The sequence below is a fragment of the Punica granatum genome, chromosome 4 (genome assembly GCF_007655135.1).
Source record: "Punica granatum isolate Tunisia-2019 chromosome 4, ASM765513v2, whole genome shotgun sequence".
In the NCBI taxonomy this organism is placed as follows: domain Eukaryota; kingdom Viridiplantae; phylum Streptophyta; class Magnoliopsida; order Myrtales; family Lythraceae; genus Punica; species Punica granatum.
This window is the reverse complement of record NC_045130.1, coordinates 34,182,644-34,205,432: the sequence shown is the minus strand read 5'-3', so window position 1 is coordinate 34,205,432 and position 22,789 is coordinate 34,182,644. Positions and strand designations below refer to the sequence as shown.

The 22,789-nt window shown below is 39.8% G+C and overlaps 3 protein-coding genes across 4 annotated transcripts; all 3 read left to right on the top strand.

Moving 5' to 3' along the window:
* The first annotated feature begins 6,605 nt into the window (after positions 1 to 6,605).
* Positions 6,606 to 7,389, top strand: LOC116204957. Its single transcript, XM_031537344.1, has 2 exons — positions 6,606 to 6,987; positions 7,075 to 7,389. Exons 1-2 carry the CDS (start codon positions 6,826 to 6,828, stop codon positions 7,177 to 7,179), a joined length of 267 nt encoding a protein of 88 aa, XP_031393204.1. The 5' UTR covers positions 6,606 to 6,825; the 3' UTR covers positions 7,180 to 7,389.
* A 668-nt stretch (positions 7,390 to 8,057) lies between these two features.
* LOC116204956 (adenylyl-sulfate kinase 3-like) lies at positions 8,058 to 11,976 on the top strand. Of its 2 annotated transcripts, none has more exons than XM_031537343.1 (7): positions 8,058 to 8,500; positions 9,135 to 9,281; positions 9,404 to 9,553; positions 9,892 to 10,010; positions 10,096 to 10,180; positions 10,525 to 10,571; positions 10,728 to 11,976. In XM_031537343.1, the coding sequence occupies exons 2-7, from the start codon at positions 9,158 to 9,160 to the stop codon at positions 10,827 to 10,829; spliced, it is 627 nt and encodes a 208-aa protein (XP_031393203.1). In that variant the 5' UTR covers positions 8,058 to 8,500; positions 9,135 to 9,157; the 3' UTR covers positions 10,830 to 11,976. The 2 variants fall into 2 exon arrangements, with proteins under 2 accessions (XP_031393203.1, XP_031393202.1); XM_031537342.1 differs by having other exon boundaries at positions 8,060 to 8,500; positions 9,140 to 9,281.
* A 700-nt stretch (positions 11,977 to 12,676) lies between these two features.
* On the top strand, positions 12,677 to 18,249 carry LOC116205335 (protein TIC 40, chloroplastic). The gene is made up of 14 exons (XM_031537908.1): positions 12,677 to 12,976; positions 13,631 to 13,742; positions 13,959 to 14,016; positions 14,100 to 14,117; positions 14,277 to 14,535; positions 15,250 to 15,356; positions 15,473 to 15,536; positions 15,950 to 16,028; positions 16,517 to 16,557; positions 16,841 to 16,886; positions 17,063 to 17,157; positions 17,268 to 17,371; positions 17,445 to 17,492; positions 17,714 to 18,249. Exons 1-14 carry the CDS (start codon positions 12,772 to 12,774, stop codon positions 17,768 to 17,770), a joined length of 1,293 nt encoding a protein of 430 aa, XP_031393768.1. The 5' UTR covers positions 12,677 to 12,771; the 3' UTR covers positions 17,771 to 18,249.
* Positions 18,250 to 22,789: the final 4,540 nt, after the last annotated feature.

The window sequence follows — 22,789 nt, the reverse complement described above, 5'->3', positions numbered from 1 at the left end:
AAGAAATCATGTTCACCTGATGACTCGAAGGTTTGAACCCCCAGCCCCCTACCAACTCCCCTGAGCCTTCTTTGTGATATTTACCCACAATCAATTATACTTATTATATATATATATATATATATATATATCTCCAAATATTAATTTTTTTAATTACATTTCAAATATTTTTTTTACCTTTTATCGGCACAAATTATTATAAATTTAATCTAACTAAATTAGAATAAAGTTTTATTATTTAATGATACAATATAAATGCGTCATTTTATCCGAGGATCTTCCCTTGATAATTTCACCTAGTAATCGATGGAATAAAGTTCACACACACTTTAATTAATATGGTATATGTAACAAATTATTTATATTTTGTCGAAAAGTAAAACGCTTAATATACTATTCCTAGTGTATACGTTGAATATAATACGAAATATCTGTCAATATTTTAAACACTTAATATATGTGTACATTAATTATTTTAATTACTCAATGTAATATAACACGTAAGTTTTTTCCGTGTTATAATAAATTGATAAAGAGTACGTTACTTGAATGTACTTCCATAATTTTAAAAAATACCTATTACATACATTATATAAAAGTACTTATATTCATTGCATAAAAAATTGCATATACTATTAAATTTTTTTATGAAAAAATTTGATATATATATATATATATATTCATTTCTTTAAATACCTAAAACCCTAAAATTATTACATGAAAAATTCGTTTTAAATTTAAAAGTAATTTTTAAAGTTAGATTTAAATTTATAACTAATTGTAAAAAAATAAAATTTTAAATGCATTCATATTTTGATATTAATAATTATTCCAAATAATATTCAACATATATATTCATATATAAATTACATATATATTCAACAAAAAATATAAAAATAATATATAATATAAAAAAGGAATATATAATTAATATATATACCGCAAATTATTAAATATATCTCGATCGTGGTCGGAAGCAGGGCGCAAGCCACGGTTGGCTAGCTAGGGGGCAGCTCGGGAGGGGCGCCTGGTCACGGCTAGAAGTGGGCAGCTCGAAAGGGTGCGTGGCCGCCGCTAGGGGGTTGCAGATCTCTGTAGCTGGGATATGAGAGCGAGCAGCGTAGATCTAGAGAGCTTGTGGAGAGGAGACGAGAGCGCCCTGCTCCCGACATCGGAGAGAGAGCAGAGTCGTGGAGAGTAGAGATGTCCTGAGTAGAGTCGTTATAGGAGAAGAGACGAGACTAGAGGAGACGACAACTAGCACGAAGCTGCAATGCACAGGAAAGAAATGGTAGTAAGAGCGTTCTTGTCGAGGGAGCTGCAATCATGCTCTTGTTAGAGCTACAAAGACCAGAGAGGAGACAAGACAAGAGCACTTTGGCAAACGAAGCTGCAATGCACGGAGACGAGATTGGCAAGGCGGAGATCTAAACTGACCAGAGACATAGAGGGCACATATCGGAAACAAGGGCAGCAGATTTTGAGAGAGCACAAGAACGGAGAGAACAGAGCTGAGAAGGCATGCATGGAGAAGAAGATGAGGGCGGAGCAAAGGGGGCATGCTCGAGCTAACAGTCAATTTGATCGAATTTTTTTTTTTTAAAGTATTGAGGGAAGATTTCCTCGATATGCTGTCGGAAAAGGTTTCCGGCGGTCATCAAGGATTCCATTCCCTGGGGAAACGCAAAACAAATTTAAAAAATAAAAATTTAAAATATCAAGGGATTTTTTTCCCTTTGCGAGGAAAAAAATCAGTCGACACATTCCTTTCTTTAAAATGAATTTATGGAGGAGTTATCGAGGAAATTTAGCTGCGACTTTTTTCCCATGTAAACCGTCGGTAAGTTGTGGATAACTTTTTCTCGTGCCTTTTCAGCGACTTACCAGCAATTATGCGACGGAAAGTTATCGAGGGATTTTTTTTCCTCGATAAATTTCCTCGATAATCAAGACAATTTTAGTAGTGATATATTATATTGCCTAGAGTTGGTGTACAGTATAAATTCCGTATACTAGGTCTATGCAAAACTTTGTTATGACTAGGATATCGGGGAGTGTCTCATTAATATATAGTATGGCCTTTGATACAAGTCGTGTAACAGCACTCAAAATTAATCGGCTAGTGCTAAGATATTGAGGTATCGGACATATGGTATAAACAGTGTGCTTGATATGCATGGACTCATGTTATGTAATGTTGTTCTTTTTTTTTTTTTATAAGTATGTTATGTAATGTTGTTTTTTGATAGGTAATGTTATGGAATGTTGTTGCATACACCAGTTCATGCCTTCAAAGAAATAAAATCATAATCTATCATCCCATGTGAATTCAAAAATTAGAAAGTGCAAAAAAGTTCTCAGTGGTACTCGCTCACTTTTCTTCATTTATCGGAATAAGAAAATGATATTTGTATGATATCGTTGTTTGGATTCACTCCAGTGGGGAAAGACAGTAGTTTGTAGACTGATCATTAGCAGAGTCATAACAGAGAACCTTCATATTAAGAAATCTCCTCTGCCATGTGAATAAAAATGTAGATTTATTTAGTGTACGACTCATACTTAAGCCACAATACATGATACTCATATTGAACCAATAATGCTTCTGTTGCTCTAAAAAAAACCAATCATAGAGATCAATATACCAATAAAGTGTGTCCCGTATAATACAATTTTGAGGTCTCCATAAGATCTTTTGAATGGATTGAGCTTGCTAACTTTTCACTTTGCAAGAAAGACAGTCAAGCCAATGGAGATGAAGGGCGTGGAAATGGAATTCCACTCCTCCAACACCTATAAGCCATTTTGCATAGTGAATTTCAACCCAATATATATATATACATATATGTATGTATGTATGCATAGTGAAGATTGTCCTTTTGTTTTGGTTTTATGGGAATAGTGAATGTCATGGTAGGAAGGAAAAGAACAAAGGGCAAAGTAAAGTCCATTCACATCACCACATTGCATGCGCACCCACAACATTTTGTCTCTCTCTCTCCCCCCCTTTAATATCCAAAGAAGCTTCTTGTTTACTAGTAGTGTACCTCACAACTTGTCTATCTATTGTGGTTCACTTGTCAAGTAGCCATCAATGTACCCATGACTTGGGAACTATAGAGAGCAACTTCACCATGTTGAGCCAAAGACGATGCGAGGAAATCATTGATCTCTTTTGAACGAAAATTATTTATTATTGCATCAGAGCAAGTCTGCGAAAATGATAAGGTTCACGAGTAATACGTCTTTTCTTGAGTGTTTTGATTTGAATTTGCACGCTTCTTTTGAAATGATTGACAGAGACTCGGGTGAGATTTTGGAAGGATATCTAGATCAAAATAAAGCGAATTCAGTGCTTCACTTCCAATTACTTGGGTTTTCTTTTTTATGCCAATGACTAATCAAGTGGTGATGGGGATAAGGTATATATTTGATGAAGAGGCCTAGCTAGAAAGTCTAGGAAAGAGAGGAGCTTTAATTGATACCACCCAAAAGAAAAGGAGACGGAGAGAGCAAATTGATGTTGAAACAAGTGAAACGAATTGGAATGCCACTAATGAGAATCTTTGGTGGATTCCATTTCAGAATCTTTATGTGACATACTCACACCCCCGCATTAGAGGCACGAAGTAAAGGGTCAGATTCCTCAATTGAAACGCACTTGTGTCCTCCGTCTTCACTAAAGCAACACAGCCACCCCCAACAGATTTAAATTATCTTCTGTCGAATAATGGATGGATGTATTAAGTATCATGCATCTTTAGGGTCCCAAACACTCCTAACTTCAATTATACGCTTCGAAGAATTTCAGCGGGAGGATCCTTGATCTTTGAAACTGCAGCATTTCCAGATTCTATTCGCAAGATGATGCGGTGAGAAATGATTAATAATTATAAATCTTATGTTGATGATGCAATGAACGGTAACAGTCGATGATGGAACGAGTAGAGAGAGGGAGAAGACATCGTAGACTCGCTTGTCGAGTCCTTATGACAAATCTTAGAATTAAGATTACTATAGCATGGCTCGGAAACCTTAGTCATATTCCAAGGAGCATATGGGCAAAATCCCGTCGGAGCCTTCTGTAAGCATTTCAAGTCGCGAAGGACACCAGAGAGCCTGCTTCAAGAGCTAGTCTGCACATCGGTGGCCCTTTTCAAGCTCAAATGGAAGCATTGAGTTTGAGTCAAAGGGGCGGTTTGGTTAAACTATTGTTAAATTTTACGGAAAATATAACTACGGCATTATTTTTCCTGGATTGTAGATTGAAATGTGACATTGTTGTGTTTGATAAAGGGAAAAGTACAAAAGCCCCCATTGTGGTTTGAGGTCGGGATAAATTGCACCATGTGTTTTTGTTAAGGACAATTAGCCTCCTATGGTGGATTCCGTTAGATATAGGGGTTACGGCGTTATTTTTTTTTTTTCATTTTTCAGTCCTCAATTTTTAGTCTTTTAATCATTTTAGTTCTACATTTTTTTTCTTTTATCATTCCTATCCTAGACTTTCCATTTTGTTTCATTTTAGTCCTACAAAGAAAATCGAAAGCGAATGAGGGGTCGAGGCCGCAATTACCAAAATGATTAAAAGGCTAAAGATTGAGAACTAAAAATGGAAAAAAAAATTAACGCCGTAATCTCTTATGTCTAACGGAGTACACTACATGAGGACTAATTGTCTCTAACAAAAACACATAGTGCAATTTGTTCCGATCCCAAACAACAATGAGGGTTTTGTACTTTTTCCTTTGATAAATTTTCTAGATTAGTGGGAATGTGAATGATAATATAAGATATAATTTATTTTTACAGAGATAGGATGTGGGTCTCACGATTGTCATCTCCGTTATAATCTAACAATTCCATGAGTTTCAAATGTAAAATCTTTACTAACCACGGTTGTGAAATTTAACTCGGGGAAAATGATTACAATGGTTAGCATTATCACCAAACACTGTAAAATATGATGTAAAGTTCGGACTTTATAATGTAAAATGGGAACTTTAGATCTAACCAAACGGTCCCTAAGCCCAAAATTAACATTTGCCAGTTGATCTACGGCCGTGGATCTTCTGATGGTCCGTTGGAAAAAGCACTGGGCCCGCCATTTAACCGGAAGTGGGCTTTGGCCTCAAGCCCACAGCCGCAGCCCCTGCCTAGTAGAAAAGTCAACGATGTTCTGGCCAGTAACGTCAAGGAAGTAGGCACAAGATAACAACAATATAATAAAGAAAGAAAGAAAGAAGCAGACAAAGTCAACATGCTTTTATTTTTGTTTTGTTTTGTTTTTGTTTTTGTTTTTTTTTTCCGGTGTGCGCCGCATGAAATCTAAACTGTCTATAGGATGGACTATCTATACATGAGTAGGATCAGCTATTAAGAAGTAAAACTCTCGCGAACATAATTTTATTTTTATAAAATTAAAATCGAGATTTACTTTAAAAAAAAGTATCAAATTACTCGAATCAATTCAAATCGGTAGTATTATATGTTTTCTTTTCTTCCATTGGTTTATGAAATTGAAAAGGGATCAGAAGTCTCGTTGAACATGAATGAGTGAATAATTTAGATGAAGTCAAACAGAAGGAAGGAGTAACATGGGAATTATTCTGATTTTCTTTTTCAATTTACAAAAGAATACGTTTTTTGCTTGGCATGTTGGTTGTAGCTGACTTGACCAATGGCATGGTGCCATTAATTATTTCAATTATATATATACATACATGTATATATTTATATATATAACTCTAGAAATTGTCCCACGACCTAACATGCTCCTCATTACAGCTGAGCTGACATAATCTTCAACTAATAAGAGGGCATTAAAAAACAACCACAGCCCCTCACTTATGCACAATCCATTAAAGTTAAATCTTATATTTTCCAAGCTCTTAATTTGAAGCCAAGACGGAGTCCACTTTTCGATTTTTGCCAAATGGTCCTCAAACATATTGCGTGATTCTTTCAACTCTTTGTACATTGACAACCCATATCGGCCGCAACCAAAACTTGGGTTGCCGATCTCCCGATGTCCTCGTCCAGTGGCTGAGGCAGATAGGGCCAAGCCGTCTCGACCCCCCTCAAAATGGATATGATGTGGGCCGATGGAGGTTAAGACAACTAGTCACTTGCCCGAGTCGTTGGAGTGGTTAGCCTCTTCTGTCGACTTTGTTTTGTATCCGTGGTTGCCAGAATTGAACCTCTTTAGTGCCATGAAGTATTTAGATGGGATTTATTCGAATAGTTGTAAAAATTTTATGAGACGAGACAAACATACTAAACAAGAAGGCAAATATCCATATCGATAACTGAATAGATCTTTTCTCTCATTCTTTTTACATCTGTTCCTCTAGATATATAACTGGAATATGTCCTCAAAGTATCGCATCGATTGCAAGGTTTGAATCGAGTAGTTTCTTTTTCCCTTCTGGACACAATCGTATCTCACCCGCAATGCTGTCCAATTTTCTTCATCACATTATAAATTTAACTGTTTTCAAGAGAGCACTTAATTTTTTTTAATAATAAGTTATTAATTAAATGATTTTGCAGTTGGTGGAGCAACCCTTGACTTGGTAAGGCAATAACCAAAGTCATCATAGAACCACTGCATTTGCACACTGCCCATGCCCTTTCCGTCCGTCACCCTGGACGCGTTCCGTCACGTCGTTTCATATTAAAAACCAAACCACTCCTTCCTATTTCGTCAAACTTCCGTCTCCTCCCTCTCTCTCCTCCTCACATTGCCGCCGAGGATAAAGACGAGCCTTTTCCGACCTCATTTGGCCGCCGAGCAGATCGTGATCGGTCCCCCCCCCCCGTAGAATGTGCCCCATGAGGTTCATCCTGGTGTTCTTCTCCGCTGTGCTTGCCGGCTACTTCGCCTGGAGGACCGTCCGCTCCTCCCCCGAGGTCGACCCCTCCCTGCAGGACGCCGCCGCCGACACCGCGCCGAGGAAGGAGGCCCGGGAGCTCAACTTCAAGAAGGTACGTTCGATTCCGCGATCCATTGGTTCAATGCAGGTTCCGAAAGCTCTAGTCCTGTTCTTGATGAAATCGAGGGTTTCTGTTCAGGTGGTTCAGGATGGGTTCTGGGTATTCGTCGACATGGCCAGCGGGAGGTACCTGTGGAGGAACATCAAGGAGATGAGGGCCCCGGAGAAGGCCGCCAAGAGCTGATAGGGTTTTTGAACTCCGATCATCGCCTTCTTCCTTGTAATGATCCTTGTGAAATAGATGAATACGAAATCCCCTTTCTCTGCTGATGCCTTCGTCAATTGTTCTTGTGGATTCGGACATGAAATCTTCTTTCGATTTCTTTGATTGCGGTTCTCTTGTCATCTCTGGGTTTTGTTGGTGGGAATAATGAAAGGAATTTGCGTCAGATCCTCAAACAGTTCTTGAAAGATAGAGGGCTCCGGCAAAGGTTTGAAGTTTACTCGATGAGTGCAATTCGATCGGATAGAATCCCGAAATCGAGGTGTCGGCGATGGTGGATCGCCGGAGCAATGCGAAGGGGACGGGATCCGATGACACGACATTACCAAATTTGCCCCCGAGAGACTTGAGAATTCACCGTGATGACCTTATATAGTACGAATAGGAAAGAGCGTGATCCGTTTGTGGGTTGGTCTCTCTAGCATAAATGATTAGGCCCAAGTGGGCATTGGGCCTGGCTGCCTCAGCCTGTAAGGCTCTATGCTATATGTTTAACAAATTTTCTAAAACCCTTCTACACGTTACACAAATGATTTTACTTCGGCGAAAGATGATGCATTGGAGAATTATTAAATCGACACATTCTCAAAATGCTTTTACATATTCACGAATAAATTGTAATGTGAATCAGATATAACTAGAAGCTTAAGCTATATAATTTATAGTTCCATATAGGAGATTCAGATGAGACGATTATCGACCCGGAATTTGGGAACCTGAACTAATAGCAAAAAATAATGCTTGTGTTGTGTATCTTTTTGATAGCAAGTCTCTTTATTTTGACGAGAAATGGCATATGCACGCTTGCCGTTGCCATTGCCATTTCGGTGAATGAGAGGACGTAACCGGCTCGAGTCAACGGAGAGACCCGCGGGAAGCATTCTCAGTCCGCGCAGAACCACTGGGCGTTCGACACGTGTAAGGCCAACCGCGCCGGTGTCGTGCTTCGAGCTCTCCGTCGTACGGCAATGGCGGGGGATCCATCGAATGGAAAAGTCTATGTTTCTACTTTTCATTTTTTTTTTTGGAATGAAATTGAATGGGCGACTGTCATGGGGGGCTCTGCAACTGTACGAGAGGCGCGTCCACATTCATTCTCGTCCTCCCGACAATGAAACCCCCAAAAGTCCCCTTCATTGAATGCCCTACAGCTCCTCCACTCCTCGCCCCCGTATATTACGGCTCTCCTCTCCCTGTCCTTTCTTCCGAGCTCTCAATAGCAGGAAAAGGGTGTCGAGGGATCCTCCCGTCTGATCTCGTTTCAGCTCAGATTTTGGCGCAGGTATTGTTTCTGGGCTCATTGATTTGGTGGGGTGCTGAGCGATTTCTTGATTCGGCTGCATGTGCATGCATTCTCTTCTTTGATGCAGTCTGCGTTCCGTTCGAAAGATTTTTTTCATGTTTTCTTACGTCGAAGCTGGTCGAAGTCCGTTGTCGAGAGGCCTTGTGACCCTGCTCTGGGATCTTTTATGCTTATCTTGATCATGGATTCCATCGATTGATTCTGCAGTTGGGACTGCATCCCACGAAATGTCCGCCACAATCTGTCTGAGCTTTGTTGCAGTTGGCGCCAATGTCATGTCAATATTGATCTATCCCCATTTCCAATGTGGAGATTCTGTGTGATAGTTTTCTCGAAAGATAGGGGGGGGGGGGGGGGGGGGGGGGGGGGGGGGGGGGGGGAGGCAGTCTTCGATGGGTTCATGTGGTATAAACAATGGTATTTCAGTAATCCTGTGCAGTGTCGTGATCATGTCACAGTACTTGCATTGAGCCTAAGAGACTTGGAATCAACGTAGGGTCTATTCTCTAATGTCTTTGGGCTCGAATATAGCATCTGGTTACTCTTCTGACTGGAAATCTTGCCTGCCGGCTGACTGCATGAATTGACTCGAAATCTTTTTTTCCATGGAAAGAGTAGGGAACGGGATAGTTTGCTATGTCTACTGTGGGAAATAATACCAACATATTTTGGCACGAGTGCCCTGTTGGGAGGCCTGAAAGACAGAAGCTGCTCAACCAAAAGGGATGTGTTGTATGGATCACAGGCCTTAGTGGATCAGGTGCGCTGAACTGAATTCTTGTGAGATTGTATTAGGGTCGATGGTTATACACTTATTATGTGGTGCTAGTATTTTTTACTCATGCATTGCATTTTGATTTTGTCTAAACTTGTGATTTTTAGGGAAAAGCACATTGGCGTGCTCAGTGAGTAGAGACCTGCATTCGAGGGGAAAGTTATCGTACGTTCTTGACGGAGATAACCTTCGGCATGGACTTAACAAGGATCTTGGTTTTAAAGTAGAGGATCGGACTGAGAATATACGAAGAGTTGGTTAGTAGCTCTGGTTGACTAATTGATGTTAACGCATTTCTTACAGCTGAAATCATTTATGGTTGTGCTTTGATTGATGCTGCTATTTCAACTATGTTAATGTTGGGAGGAGTCTTGTATTTGTTTCCCTCTATGATGTCGTGTGGCAGTTGGAATGTGGATGTTATTACGGTTGGTATGGGAGAAGTTGATAAAGTCAGTGTCACAGAAGTATAATAATGTTTGACTTGAGTACTTAATATCAGCTGCTTGACCAAAAACGAGAAGCTATTCCCTGTTTTATTTATTTGTTTATTTGATTTGTGTTTTCATAAATCGTATTTTGTTTCATGATACAGGTGAAGTAGCAAAGCTTTTTGCAGATGCCGGATTAATCTGCATTGCAAGCTTGATATCTCCTTACAGAAAAGACCGAGATGCCTGCCGAGCATTGCTGCCTGATTTGAGCTTTATCGAGGCAAGTATCTTTCTCTGAGGTTGACACTTCCTTCGAGCTTAGATTTAAGTGAAGACCAAATTGCTCTCAATCATACTAAATGCAGGTATACATGAATATGCCTTTGGAGTTATGCGAGGAAAGAGACGCGAAGGGCCTCTACAAGCTTGCGCGTGCTGGAAAGATTAAAGGTTAGCTTTTCAAATGACTTCTACACGGCTGCATTGGAAATGAGCTCCCATTACATTTACCAAAGTCAGGCCTCTATTGAGCTTAATAAATCGGGAGGGTGTTGAATGGGACTTTCAAGGCCTGGATATCTCGACGCTCTAATGGCCATTCTTTTCTCTCGTGTTTGAAGAAAACTGGAAAGTAATCAGGAAAATGTGATACCCCATAATTAATTTCTCTCGTCTTGTTTCCTCACAATTGTCTATAGATGGTTTGCTTTCTCAAGTCTATGTGGTCATCAATTGCAATGGCATGATTGAACATTTCTTCAGTTGATGAGATGATTCGTCATTGGATATCGCAGGTTTTACTGGGATAGATGATCCGTATGAACCTCCATTGAACTGTGAGGTGAGTAACTCGTAAACTTTGAGCAAACACACACTCATCATCGATTCTCTTAGGAAGCAGTTCTTGATCTGATTATCTGCCTCTCTTTTCCCATTATCTGTCTCGTGAAGTCTACGTTTAGATTGACAAATTCCTGCAAATGTCTCGTTCTGACAGATAGAACTGAGCCAACAGGATGGGGTTTGCCCCCCTCCGGGCGCAATGGCCGGCAAAGTAGTGACTTACTTGGAGGAGAAGGGATTCCTCGAAGATAAGTGAAGGGTTTGGATTATAGTTTTATTTCGGCAGCTCGGAGATCTGTCCAATGACTAGAAGCAGTTCGATTAGGTTCCCCGGGTTACAAACATCCCAGCCATAAGCCAAAAAAGACACATAGAACACCACTTTTTTTTTTTTCCCTCTCCATTTTTCTCTGTTTTTTTTTCCCCCCCATTTGATATGAGATTGTGATGGCAAATCTATGAAAGCTTTGTTTTATGACCAACCAATTATATATAATACTGGCAAGTGCTAGTCTTTTGAATTCTTCCATTAGGATAAAGCTCGTTACAAGAAGTCATATTGTCGAGAATTGAGCCAGAAATTTTTCGATGAGAGTGCGTACCATCGCACTAAATCCAACCGAGCCGGCTGGCGCTTGAAACGACGTGGCTTTGGGCTAATGCTTGAAAGCAACGATTTTTCCATTTTCTTTTGGGGTCAAACCACATATGAGACGACGCCTCGTATTTTTGTCATCATTTGAGAGAGAGAGAGAGAGAGAGAGATTCCTTTCTTCGCAGTGACAGAGATAGGGAGAGCGAGAAGGGGGGAAGGGGAGAGAGAGAGAGAGAGAGAGAGAAAGAGAGATGGTGTTGAACAGCTCGGTGGTGGCGGCGGTTGCGAACTTGTCGGCGAACCTGTGCCAGTACATAGCTTGCAACCCGCAGAGGTTCAGCGGCGACCAGGTCCTCTACCTCCTCTTCTGCTACCCTTGTCAGAGCCTCCGCCCCTCCCTTCTCTCCCTCTGGGCCTGCCTCTGCTTCCCGCCTCTCACTTCCTCCTCCGAATCCGAATCCGACTCCGACCTCTCCGATTCTCACTCCGATTGAGGTCGCTCGCGATCAAGTACGCCCTCGCGATCTCGAAGGAAAAGGGAGCAAGTTCCGGTGCCGTCGAGCTGTTGCCGTACTTGGGATCGATCGGCCAGTGAATGGATGTGAAGTTTGTGAAATGAGTAAAGCTCGGTCTCTGTCCCTCCGGCGATGTCTGTAGTTTGGTCACAGGGTTAGGTTATTCTCATTCCACTGTGTGATAGGGACGGGACCAGTAGAGGTTGAGTGTAATGTACAGCTGGCATTCTCATTTTTCATCTATTTTCTTTCCCTAAAAAAATATTTCTATGGATTTTATATTTAGTCTTTTTTTTAAAATTTATTTTTATCAATAGTAACATTTTATTAAAAGGTAACCGTAATATAAACATTGGATTGCCAACAGGACTATCGGCCAACACGAGAAGCACGAAGCTGCCGACTAGGGAGTCAGGACTGCCGACCACAACCATGGGTGATTCAATAATCATCCCTTATTAAACACACCGACAGAACATAACATGAGCAAACATAACCAGATCGCACTCACATGTCGCCACACAATTCTAACCCGACTCAGCACAATTCAGAACTAACCAATTAGGACCTAGCCAAACCGCGGGGACCTCAGTACGGACACCAAAATGGGCAACAAAGCGAATGCAAGAGTGGTGGCGGGCAACATCAGTAAAATTTTCAATAGCATATCATTCGAGCAAAAGATCCATATGTAAAATTTAATTAACAATAGATGCGCAGATAATTCACAAATTTTTTTTCTCCATCTTTACATGTGTCTCAGTTATTAATCGAGTTCTACATAGGTACATGGCTGAGTAATACTCACCGAATATTTTCTCGGAAGATATATATACTCTTTTAATTTTGCTTTCATCAACCTCTCTTGTTTCATTAAAAAAAATTTAATCTCAGGCCCAGAGACAGGCCCAGAATGGTTTTTTTGGGCCCAAGCCCACAAGTAGTTGACTGAGGACTGACCTCATCGGATCATAAAAACCTTTGTGCTCCTCGAAACCAAAACCTCCCAAAATGCTCTTTTCGTTTCCTTGTTAGAGAGAGACTGGGATTTTGTTCCTTCTCTTCGTCGCTGGCTACTGAGCTAAGCTATGAGCCCTTTACCCACCATGGCCGCTAGCTTGCAGGCGTCGCCGCACCTCTACGCCGCCCCTAAGAGCCGGTATTCCTATCGGCCCAGCAGCGGCAGCGGCGGTTCTATCCACCCCAGGAACAGCCGGCATCACCTCTTCACCAAGGCCTTAGCTTGTCAGAGGAGCCCCGAGGCGCCGCTCAATCTGCGCCTCACTCAAACTGGTACTTGAATCTCTTCACTTCCTCCTCTCCGGAATGGAGCCATCCCTGCCCATTTCGATTGCTTCTAGATATATGGCTTGTCCTTGGATGCCAGTGGCTGTGTCAGGGACTGCTTACTCGGGTCAAAGCACAAAACTTTGGTGATTCTCATGTTCAATTTTGTATGTTTTTCCCGAAGCTCCCAGCAGCTCAGCGGACTTCGATCAGTCATTCACTCAGCTGCCCTGCCAATTTTCTATTGGAATTTACTAACCTATTGAATGCAATGACCCTCCGGCAAATTGGTCCCCCGGAGTTTTCTTCTTTGAGTGTTCAGACTTCGTAGGTTTTGTTGCTATTTCACGAATCAGGTGTCGGACCATTGATTATTGACTCTTACCTTCAAGAGATCGAAGAGTCAGATAAAGACTTGAGAATTTGGATATTACTCGTTTCATCTCTTTTGGCATTAAGAGGAAGAAAAATGACACATGAACTGTGCAGCTTGATTTCTTGAGTCGGATACCAAAAATACATTAGCCCTGCCTTTGATTCGAATGGTAAAACTTATGGGCTAGGGTTTGCAGAAATTGTTAAGATCATTTTTAGCTTCTCGTTCTGAATTGGCACTTTGAGATGAGAATATTGCTTTATGTATGTCCCATTTTGTAATAGCCCCAGATAAGTTGGTCAAGGAACGATTCGCAAGCATATCTTCTTCTAGAGGCAAGGAAACAACTTCAGTTGGTGTGCCCCCGCAACCAGTGTCGCCACCGCCATCTTCTGTGTAATTAATTTATGCTCCTTCACTGTTTAGTTTGTAATATTTACTGATTAGTCTTTTGTATCTTGTATGATTATGTGCTGTTTACAAATGGCCAAAACCTGTTGAGTTTATTCAAGTTTCTACCCGGGGAGAATCTGAGAAGTTATTATTGCTTCAAAAAATTCTTTTTTATTTTTAACTGCTGCAAATTATCCCATTGTTTTGCTATCTTGGCAGGGGATCACCACTCTTTTGGATAGGTGTCGGTGTTGGGCTCTCTGCACTTTTCTCATGGGTGAGGAGATGATGCACTCATGAACTCTTATTTGGCAAATTATAGCATTCCAAATCTGATAGTATGTACTGTAAAATTTGCAGGTAGCGACATACTTGAAGGTATGTGCTTTATCCTCGGAGAATGGATTTATAAATATTGATTGATTTTTTTTTCTTTTTCTAGATTCACTGGTCAAATGGTGGGTACTTAGCTTTGCATTTCTATTTTGTTACTTTTCTCTTTCATTTGTCCAAAGCAACTTCTTGATCTGAATCCAGAAATACGCAATGCAACAAGCTTTCAAGGCTATGATGGGCCAGATGAATACTCAGAACAGCCAGTTCAATGCTCCTCCCTTTTCTTCTGTGTCACCTTCTCCTTTTGCACCGCGTCCTCCTTCTTTTCCTGCAGCTACTTCTCCACCTCCCGTTACCGTGGATGTTCCTGTGTCTAAAGTAGAAACTCCAAGAGTACAAACGGAACCACCATCTCCAGTCAAAGATGAACCAGCAGTAAAGGAGGAGCCAAAAAAATATGGTAGGTGAATTCTCTTCCCATGTAGGCCTTCCTAAATAATAGAGAATCTTGGTCATTCTCTTTGGAATCTCCAACAACCCTATTTTCTATTCTGCCTTGGTCTGAATACTTATCTATCTAGTTGCAGGACGTCGGTCTATTTCGATTAATGCACCTTAGAAAAGTAGTTTCTCTTTCTCCACAGTTCAGATAAAACGAAAGTTCTTTTGGAATATAAAATAGAATATAGCCTCTTTGTTTAGATCTGCAATAACAATTATTTCGCGTCTCCCTTTGTTTGTTGGGGGGAATGGACAAAGCTTTTATGGTGATTTTGCTCTATCAGAAAGCTTATTATCTGTAGGATTTGTGTGTTCAAGATTTAGACTTTCCAGCTGTATTTCATTATTAAGATTCACAATGCAAAACTTCACATTGTCAGAGGTAGTTCTTGGGTATGTTGCTGATGCCAATCTCTAGTAGCCGATGCTGTGTCTCTTGTATTCCCAGACTGTTGTGGTTACACTGAATGCTGAGATTTACATAAGTAGATTTACGTGGACTAATTACTTTCTGATTGTGCACTAGGGTAGTAAAAAGACTATGGACTTGCATAACCACACCGAAAGCACTTGTTGACACATCAAGAGTTATTATCTTGAAGTTTGCAGTACACTTGACATTTCCTTTTCCGTTACAAAAACAACTGTTTATTGTGGAACTCCTGTTTTGTAGCTTTCGTGGACATATCTCCTGAAGAAACCAAGCAAAAGAGTGCTTTTGAAAGCTTTGAGGATGTGACAGAAACTGCTTCCGCGAAAGATGCTCAATCTGCCACTGAAGTAAGTTACAAAGGGGGGTGGGAATGTGTTGCAGGGTGGGAGAGAAACACGGGGAAAATTGTTATTTTATTTGATCTAGCATTAAAAGCTCACCTTTTGGGGTGTCATTAATGTAGGTTTCTCAAAATGGAGCTGCGTCTAAGTCTGAAACGGGTGCTTCGGGGGCAGCCCTATGGACTGGTACGTTAGATTATTAGGCAGAAGCTTTGAGAATCAACTTAACTATGATAGTAGTATCAGGTTCAGTTGTCTTAGCCGTCTTAAAGTGGCCTGGATCCACAGAGACTGAAAATCGATACCAGCTATCTTAATTGTACTCCACAAAGTGAAGTGAGTGCATAAAAGCAATTAAAACCTAGGTGGATGAGGCTTTCATTTCATTACTTCGTAAAAATTTTACAATATGTTATTAGAAATTAGGTGATGAAAAATATTTTTTTTACTGAGATGCAAGGTGGTATGCGGATTGGCAATTATCTCTGACTGGCAAGTCCTTATAAATGTCTCTCTTAGTTTGCTTTACTGGTTACAAATTCATTCAATTTAATGTTCTATTTGAGATTTCTAAGTAGGTTTTGTTATCTTGTTGCCAGGAAAAGCAGGTCCTGGTTTGTCTGTAGATGCTTTGGAAAAGATGATGGAAGATCCAACAGTACAGAAGATGGTCTACCCGTAAATTCCTACCCCTCTGACATTCATAATTGATGATTATCTAATGTGATGCTGGTATAAATAGAATTGAGGGCTGAACCTGCATAGAATGCTTACCAAATCCTCACTTACAATGATGTAGGCCATATGAACAATTACTGGAATAGTACTGATGGTTTAAAGTTCTGAACAATCATAAAAAGTAAGATATTGAGGTGTGCTAAATGATTGGAAGATATATGGCCAAACCAATAAATCGTAGAACTGAATAGTTTAACATATTTCACGCCATAAGTTTATGGCTGACCACACTAGTAGCTGTTACATAGAACGTTTAGACATTGATTTCATTATTTGCAAATTGTGAATAATCAATTGCAATTGTCTTTTAACTCTGTCTTTATAAATCGAGTTATTATGTCATATGAAATCATTACTTTTTCTTTTTAATGAATGAGCTAAAGACACTTGTATGCTGGCATTGTTTAATTGTGCTAATCTTCATGCAGGCATTTGCCTGAGGAGATGAGGAATCCTGAAACCTTCAAATGTAAGTCTATTTCTATCTGAGAATAATCTGCTCAAAAAAGAGTTGGCCTGTTAGCAGTTGTAGCACATATGCATTGCATTAAATCTTAATTTGCTCATTGAAAACATCAATGCTAAATAATGTCTAATCAATCTGCTGGATATTTCCTCTCGGTAAGCCCATTAAAGTCACATGAATCTACATAAAATTCTGACAATTTCATTGCTTTCAGGATAATATATTACAATTTCTGAATATTTCATTATTTACAATGCTTAATCGTTCACTGCTTTTTTTTTTTCAGGGATGCTACAGAATCCCCAGTACCGCCAACAACTGGAAGAAATGCTGTAAGTCCATTGATAATGCTGTAATAGACTTATCTTAGAAACGCTGATATTTGACTTATCTTAGAAACGCTGATATTTGACTTATCTTAGAAACGCTGATATTTGATTGATGGGAATTAAAGAATCAATTGAACGAAGATGAACAATTAACATTGACCCTCTTGGTAATACTGTAGGAATAACATGGGAGGTAGCACTGAATGGGACGGCAGGATGATGGATTCTCTGAAAAATTTTGATCTTAGCAGTCCTGAGGTGAAGCAGCAGTTTGGTAATGCTTTAACTTAACCTAAAACTGCTCTCGTTGTCCATTTTATTTTCGCGACTTTATCCATCAGGCATATGGTTAACTGATTTACATGATAATTCTCTCATTTACAGATCAAATTGGTCTGACACCAGAAGAAGTCATCTCGAAAATAATGGCAAATCCCGATGTTGCCATGGCATTCCAGAATCCCAGAGTCCAACAAGCCATTATGGACGTAAGTACTGTTCTCAGTACTTGAAATTTAGTTAGCACTATATGTCCATTAACATTGTCAATCTTTCTGGCAGTGTTCTCAAAACCCAATGAGTATTGCCAAATATCAAAATGACAAGGAGGTAATTTTCTTTTCCTCTTAATGTGCTCTCTCTATATAAATTTAATTTGATGGAAAACCATTATCCTTGAGAGTCCGAAGGAGAAACTACTGAAATGAGCTAATCTTTATTACATGAATAGCATTAAAAGACTACTGTACTGACATGGGAAATTTCCGTATTTGTTCCTCATTTCTGTTGGATCTGTCGTATCAATTTGTGCTATGTTTTTGCTTCTCCAGGTCATGGACGTGTTCAACAAAATATCAGAGCTCTTCCCCGGTGTTACCGGCCCTTGATTGTTTATGATGCAATTCTTCAGCACTCCCGAATTGATTCTCCTCTTGATAGCCATGGAACTGCAGAATTATTTAACAGAGGACCTGATCGTTACTACATATGAAGAAGAAAGAAGGGCTTCCCATCGAGACCGAGGTGCAACAGAACTTTTCCTGATCTTGCTGAGCCACGAAAGACAATGTTTTTCTATGGATAACGAGTGGAATATTTTTGTAACTTGATCTTGTAGCTTAGACCCATGTTATCTTAAAAATAGCTCCTTTATGAAAATATTGTCTCGTATTAGACGGATCCTTGTACTCTTTTGACTTGTACAGAAATCATGTGTCTAAAATGTTTTGGCACCTTAGATGGAATAACATAGTGCTTCCGGGGTTCGATGAATTCTTAGAAGTGTCTTATCATCCGATGACTTGTTATTATTTCGAATATAACACTTTCTGAGTATCGTGTAACAAGAAATCTGTTGTTTAGTGGAGATGTTGATGTATTCAAACTATTAAGTTCCTCGAAGTGTGACTTTTTCGCTATTTAGGAAGCACCTTATTCTATACAAGAATAACAAATCTCTTGTTAAATAGCAAGAATTTCATCATCCAGGAATAACAAATCGCTATTTAGCGATGTTTCTGATTGAAGATGAATTTTGTGCTATGTTTGGTTCAATGTAATGGAATTAATCATGATTAAAATAAGTATGTGATATGAATTAGTATGTAATAGAATTGTAATTTACGTATAAGCTTCTCTGTCTGGTTGGATGTAATAGTAGAAATTATAATTCCTGAAGTTGCTTTGAGAAAATGAATATAGAGGTTACAAAAGTATAATAGTACTCCTCTTATATAAGGAAGGAATGTCCGACAAATATTAAAAATTGATGGAATAAAACAAATATTAAAAATTCATTTATTAAATTAAATATTAAATAATTTTTTTAAAAATTTAAAAAAAAGGGAAGAAGACGAACAGGACTTCCTTCTCCGGCGAACCAGGGCCCCGAGCCCCGGCCAGGGCTCGAGCTCTCTCTCCAGCCCAGAGATTTGCCTCGACGAACCCAGGGCTCGCGAGAGCCATGGCTGGGTTCGCCATCCCAGCGCGAACCCAGCCATGGAGCTCCGAGCTCTGGCCGCGGCTCGGGCTCGAGCTGCTCGGAGGGTGCGAACTCTCCGTGAGCTCCATGGCCTGTTGAGGTCAGATCTTGGGCTCATCGGTGCCGGATTTGATCTTGGCCGCTCGAGAGCAGCTGGCACGGTGCCCAAGTTCCGACGAAGTTTGAAGTCCAGCGGCGGTGACCGTGGCGGAGCAGCTGAAGGGCGCAGGGAGGGCAGCCCAGGTAGTGGCTCATTTCGAAAATTCGATGAATGAGTGAGGGTATATTAGTAATTTGCTGGTCCATTACATGTCAGCAATTCCTATTACATAGGGGACGGTGGAGAATGACTATTCATCCCTTATTACATATCATAAGTCTCATCCGTAATAGTAATTACGATTACGAAACGAAAAAAAATCGTAATGAGAATTACGTACGTAATAGATCCGTAATGTAATACCTATTACACCCAATCAAACGTACCATTATTTATTGAGAAAACTATCAAATTGATACAATGTGTTGTTCGTAACTCTCAATATGGTACAATAAAAAATTTTATCATCAATTTCATACATAACATTTGATTTTGTCTAAGACGAAGTCGTGTTGGTATATGTTGTAAAGAATAACGATTAAAATCTACATCGTTTTGGGCATATTGATAGACGAAATTGAACGTTGTGTATGAACTTGATGGCAAAATTTATTCATATACCAAATTGAGGGTTGTGAATAACATGGTGTATCAATTTGATAGTTTTCTCTTATTTATATCTTTCTAAAAATGGGTTTTATTAATTTTTTCTTTTGGGTAGGTAAATTGGGTTTTATTGTTGCCAGTGATGTTTGATGATGCACTTAAAAAGCAGTTTTGGGTAGTTTATATATTTTGTCTTCTGTAAGTTAGGGACATTTTTGGTTAGTTCTTTTAGTTCCCTAGTTAATTAACAACTTGTCTTTACAGTCATTTACAGCAAATATGACTATCAAAGTTATTTGAATTGCAACCATCTCCCTTCCTATGTATTTAAAGCTTCAGATGAGTTCTTTTCTTCATCATCTATCATCCCCTCAGTAGAATCAATAGAGCGAAAACGAGTTTACATAAAGTCGATATATCTCCTCTGGGCATCGAGAGTATAGCAGCACGAATTGATCATAATGGCCAACCTCTCCCTACCAATGCTCTTACTTCTCGTGTTTGCCTCAGGTAGGATACCGTATTTCTTTTCAAAATGTCATAGTCGGGTCTTCTGAGCTGTCTTATTCGACAGCAAGCTTAATATTTCAAAGGTGATTGAAAATATGCGCAGCAAACATGGGGCCGTGCGATCGGTTATGCGGCAGCACCTCCAATTTGGCACGTCGAGGTGGACAGGGGATGTGTGTCGTTGTCGTTGTTTCCAACCAAAAAATCTGCAAGTGCTTTCGCGAGTGTGGAGTTCCGTCTCCTCCTCCCCCTCAAAAGAAGCTTGATGTGTGCCAGACGAGTCTTGGCATTTGGGGCGAAACTTGCAGGAATGAAGACTGTGACTCAGCTTGTGGCTCGAAGATCCCTGGAAGGGAAGGCCGTGGTTTCTGTGACGTGACATCAGAACCTAGGTGGACTTCTTGCATTTGCAAGCATAGTTGCTAGTCGCTACAAAAGGTCGTCGGACGTCGGCTTTGAGCCTTGGATCTGATGGGTAGTTAGAAAACCTCCCAAGTTCATGTTTTTCTCTGGGACGACGGGAGACCAAGAAAAGGGTTAGAATGCGATGTACAACAAAATTAATTTTTTCGATTGTTTTCTTGCATGTACAACTTTCCATTTCAACAAATGCAAGCCGATATTTTCTTGACATACATTATATTTTACATCCGGCTAGATAGATCATTCGGAGATGAAAAGGAAATTCCGCTGAAATTCAAAAACAGGACGATTCCTTCCACACAAAATGTCTCAGAGAATTGTCCATAGGCTGATGAGACCCGATTCATCATAATCATCGGCTCAGTTTCACGAATCCTTTTTGGGAGACGGTTGATGGAAGAAACACCGTGGCAATCTAGTATATTTGTTACACCAACCTCGAAGTTCTGTATATTGTAACAGGGCAGATTTATAAGGTAAGTAAGTTATGACCAGAAAAAGCAGAACTCATGTTCCCCTAAAATGGCCGAACTCTCCCTAACAATTCCTCTGCTTCTCATATTCACATCGGTACACTTTCATTTCCTTACCACTCGTCACAGATATGAATTTGGGCCTGCCAACATCCATTCTCCTTCAAACTTTCGAAGTAATTCTATCAGAACAGTCTGGCCTTACCTCGATTGAGTAAACAGATGGCAAGTCACTACGCTTGTCATGGCGTGCACTCAATCCCGTTGAATAATACCTGTGACAACTTGCAGCTTCGACCGAGCAGGCATGGAAACATTAATAGGTTAAAATAAAAGAGACACGGGCACAGGATCAATCAAAACTTAAACATGCCTAAAGAATGTCTGCTTCAACCTCCTCGGAGTCTGCCAGTTGTTACATATACAGAGAAGCCCATAGAGAGGGAGAAAGAGATGAAATCACTGGACTAGAGCTCTTCTTTTTCCAAATATACTTCCTATCTCTCTTAGTGCATACGATAAGCCAACCAAGGCTGTACGTAATTACTGGTCGAACAAAACGAACAAATCCGGCTGAAGAAAACCTTTCGTTAAAACGTTGGATCTGATCACTGCCATATATGAAAGAAGAAGAGCTTGCTATCGACAGTGATGAGGTTCGGCTGAGATATTCTCGATCGCATACTGCCCAAATCACGATTCTTCACCGAAAACAGGAGGATGATCTGTGTTACTTCATCTTGTAATAATATATTATTTTACAAATAAATACTGCAATTTATATCGTAGTGATTGAATCAGCTTTTTATATTAAGTCTATATCTATCAGGCGAATCTTTCAAGTATTTTATGTTCCCAAATTTTCTCTTTGCACTTAATTTTTTTGATAAGCATACTCAGCTTATAGATAGCTAAACCGGATATGGTTATTTTTTTTTTCGGCGATCAGCCGGTTATTGTAATTTCTTGAGTCATGCTGTTGTCCATTTTTAGTACTTTCTAAATTTGGATTATATTGCTGTAATTGATTTCTATTGAATTGGAACACTTGAGCGGGTTTTAGATATTTGGGAAACTTAATTTTTCGGTTACAAAGGAGATCAAATGCCTGGTACAATGAAAGATCAATTCTAAATAACTAATTAAGGGGTACGGGTAGTCCTATTAGGTTTCGAATCTGCGACCTCTAGGTCAATAGGCGAGGGCGTGCGCCAATGCGCTACACCGTCTTTTGATTGGGAAACTTTATTTTGGAAGTTCAGAGATCTTTGTCTTTCCAGTTATATACTAAAACAAATTCAATAATCTTTTGTCTTTCCAGTCATATTCTCCAGCAAATATGACACTAGCAAAGTTACTTGAATGCAACCATCTCCTCTTCCTATGCATTTATAGCATCAAATGGTTTCTCTTCTTCATCATCAATCATCCTCAGCAAAAATCAGCCGAGCCTATACCATTTGATTCGATTCTTCTTCTCTGATCAGTGAGAACGAAGTAGTATCTGATGAGAATGGCCAATCTCTTCCCATCCCACCAATGCTTCAACTTCTCACATTCATCTCAGGTCCATTTCCTTTCCCAAACATCACATTCCCGTCTTGTGATTCTGTTGTCAGACATGTCAAACATTTCAACTCCCAAGTCGTGACAGTTTTTTTCTCGACAATGCCTTGCATCTCTGGCATCATCATCACCATCATCTTAGTGTTAAATCAATAGTTCTGCGTACTCTGTCGGATTAAAATATTTTAAAGTTTATCAACAACCTTCTCGCAAGTATCATATACGAAAACAGGGACTTTCTTGCGGA

Coding starts and splice junctions, on each gene's coding strand:
- LOC116204957 (XM_031537344.1), top strand. CDS start 6,826: ATGTGCCCCATGAGGTTCATCCTGGTGTTCTTCTCCGCTGTGCTTGCC. Junction 6,988..7,074: donor GGGAGCTCAACTTCAAGAAG/GTACGTTCGATT, acceptor GTTTCTGTTCAG/GTGGTTCAGGATGGGTTCTG.
- LOC116204956 (XM_031537343.1), top strand. CDS start 9,158: ATGTCTACTGTGGGAAATAATACCAACATATTTTGGCACGAGTGCCCT. Junction 9,282..9,403: donor CACAGGCCTTAGTGGATCAG/GTGCGCTGAACT, acceptor TGTGATTTTTAG/GGAAAAGCACATTGGCGTGC. Junction 10,181..10,524: donor GCGTGCTGGAAAGATTAAAG/GTTAGCTTTTCA, acceptor TGGATATCGCAG/GTTTTACTGGGATAGATGAT.
- LOC116205335 (XM_031537908.1), top strand. CDS start 12,772: ATGAGCCCTTTACCCACCATGGCCGCTAGCTTGCAGGCGTCGCCGCAC. Junction 14,536..15,249: donor GGAGGAGCCAAAAAAATATG/GTAGGTGAATTC, acceptor CCTGTTTTGTAG/CTTTCGTGGACATATCTCCT. Junction 16,887..17,062: donor CAACAACTGGAAGAAATGCT/GTAAGTCCATTG, acceptor GTAATACTGTAG/GAATAACATGGGAGGTAGCA.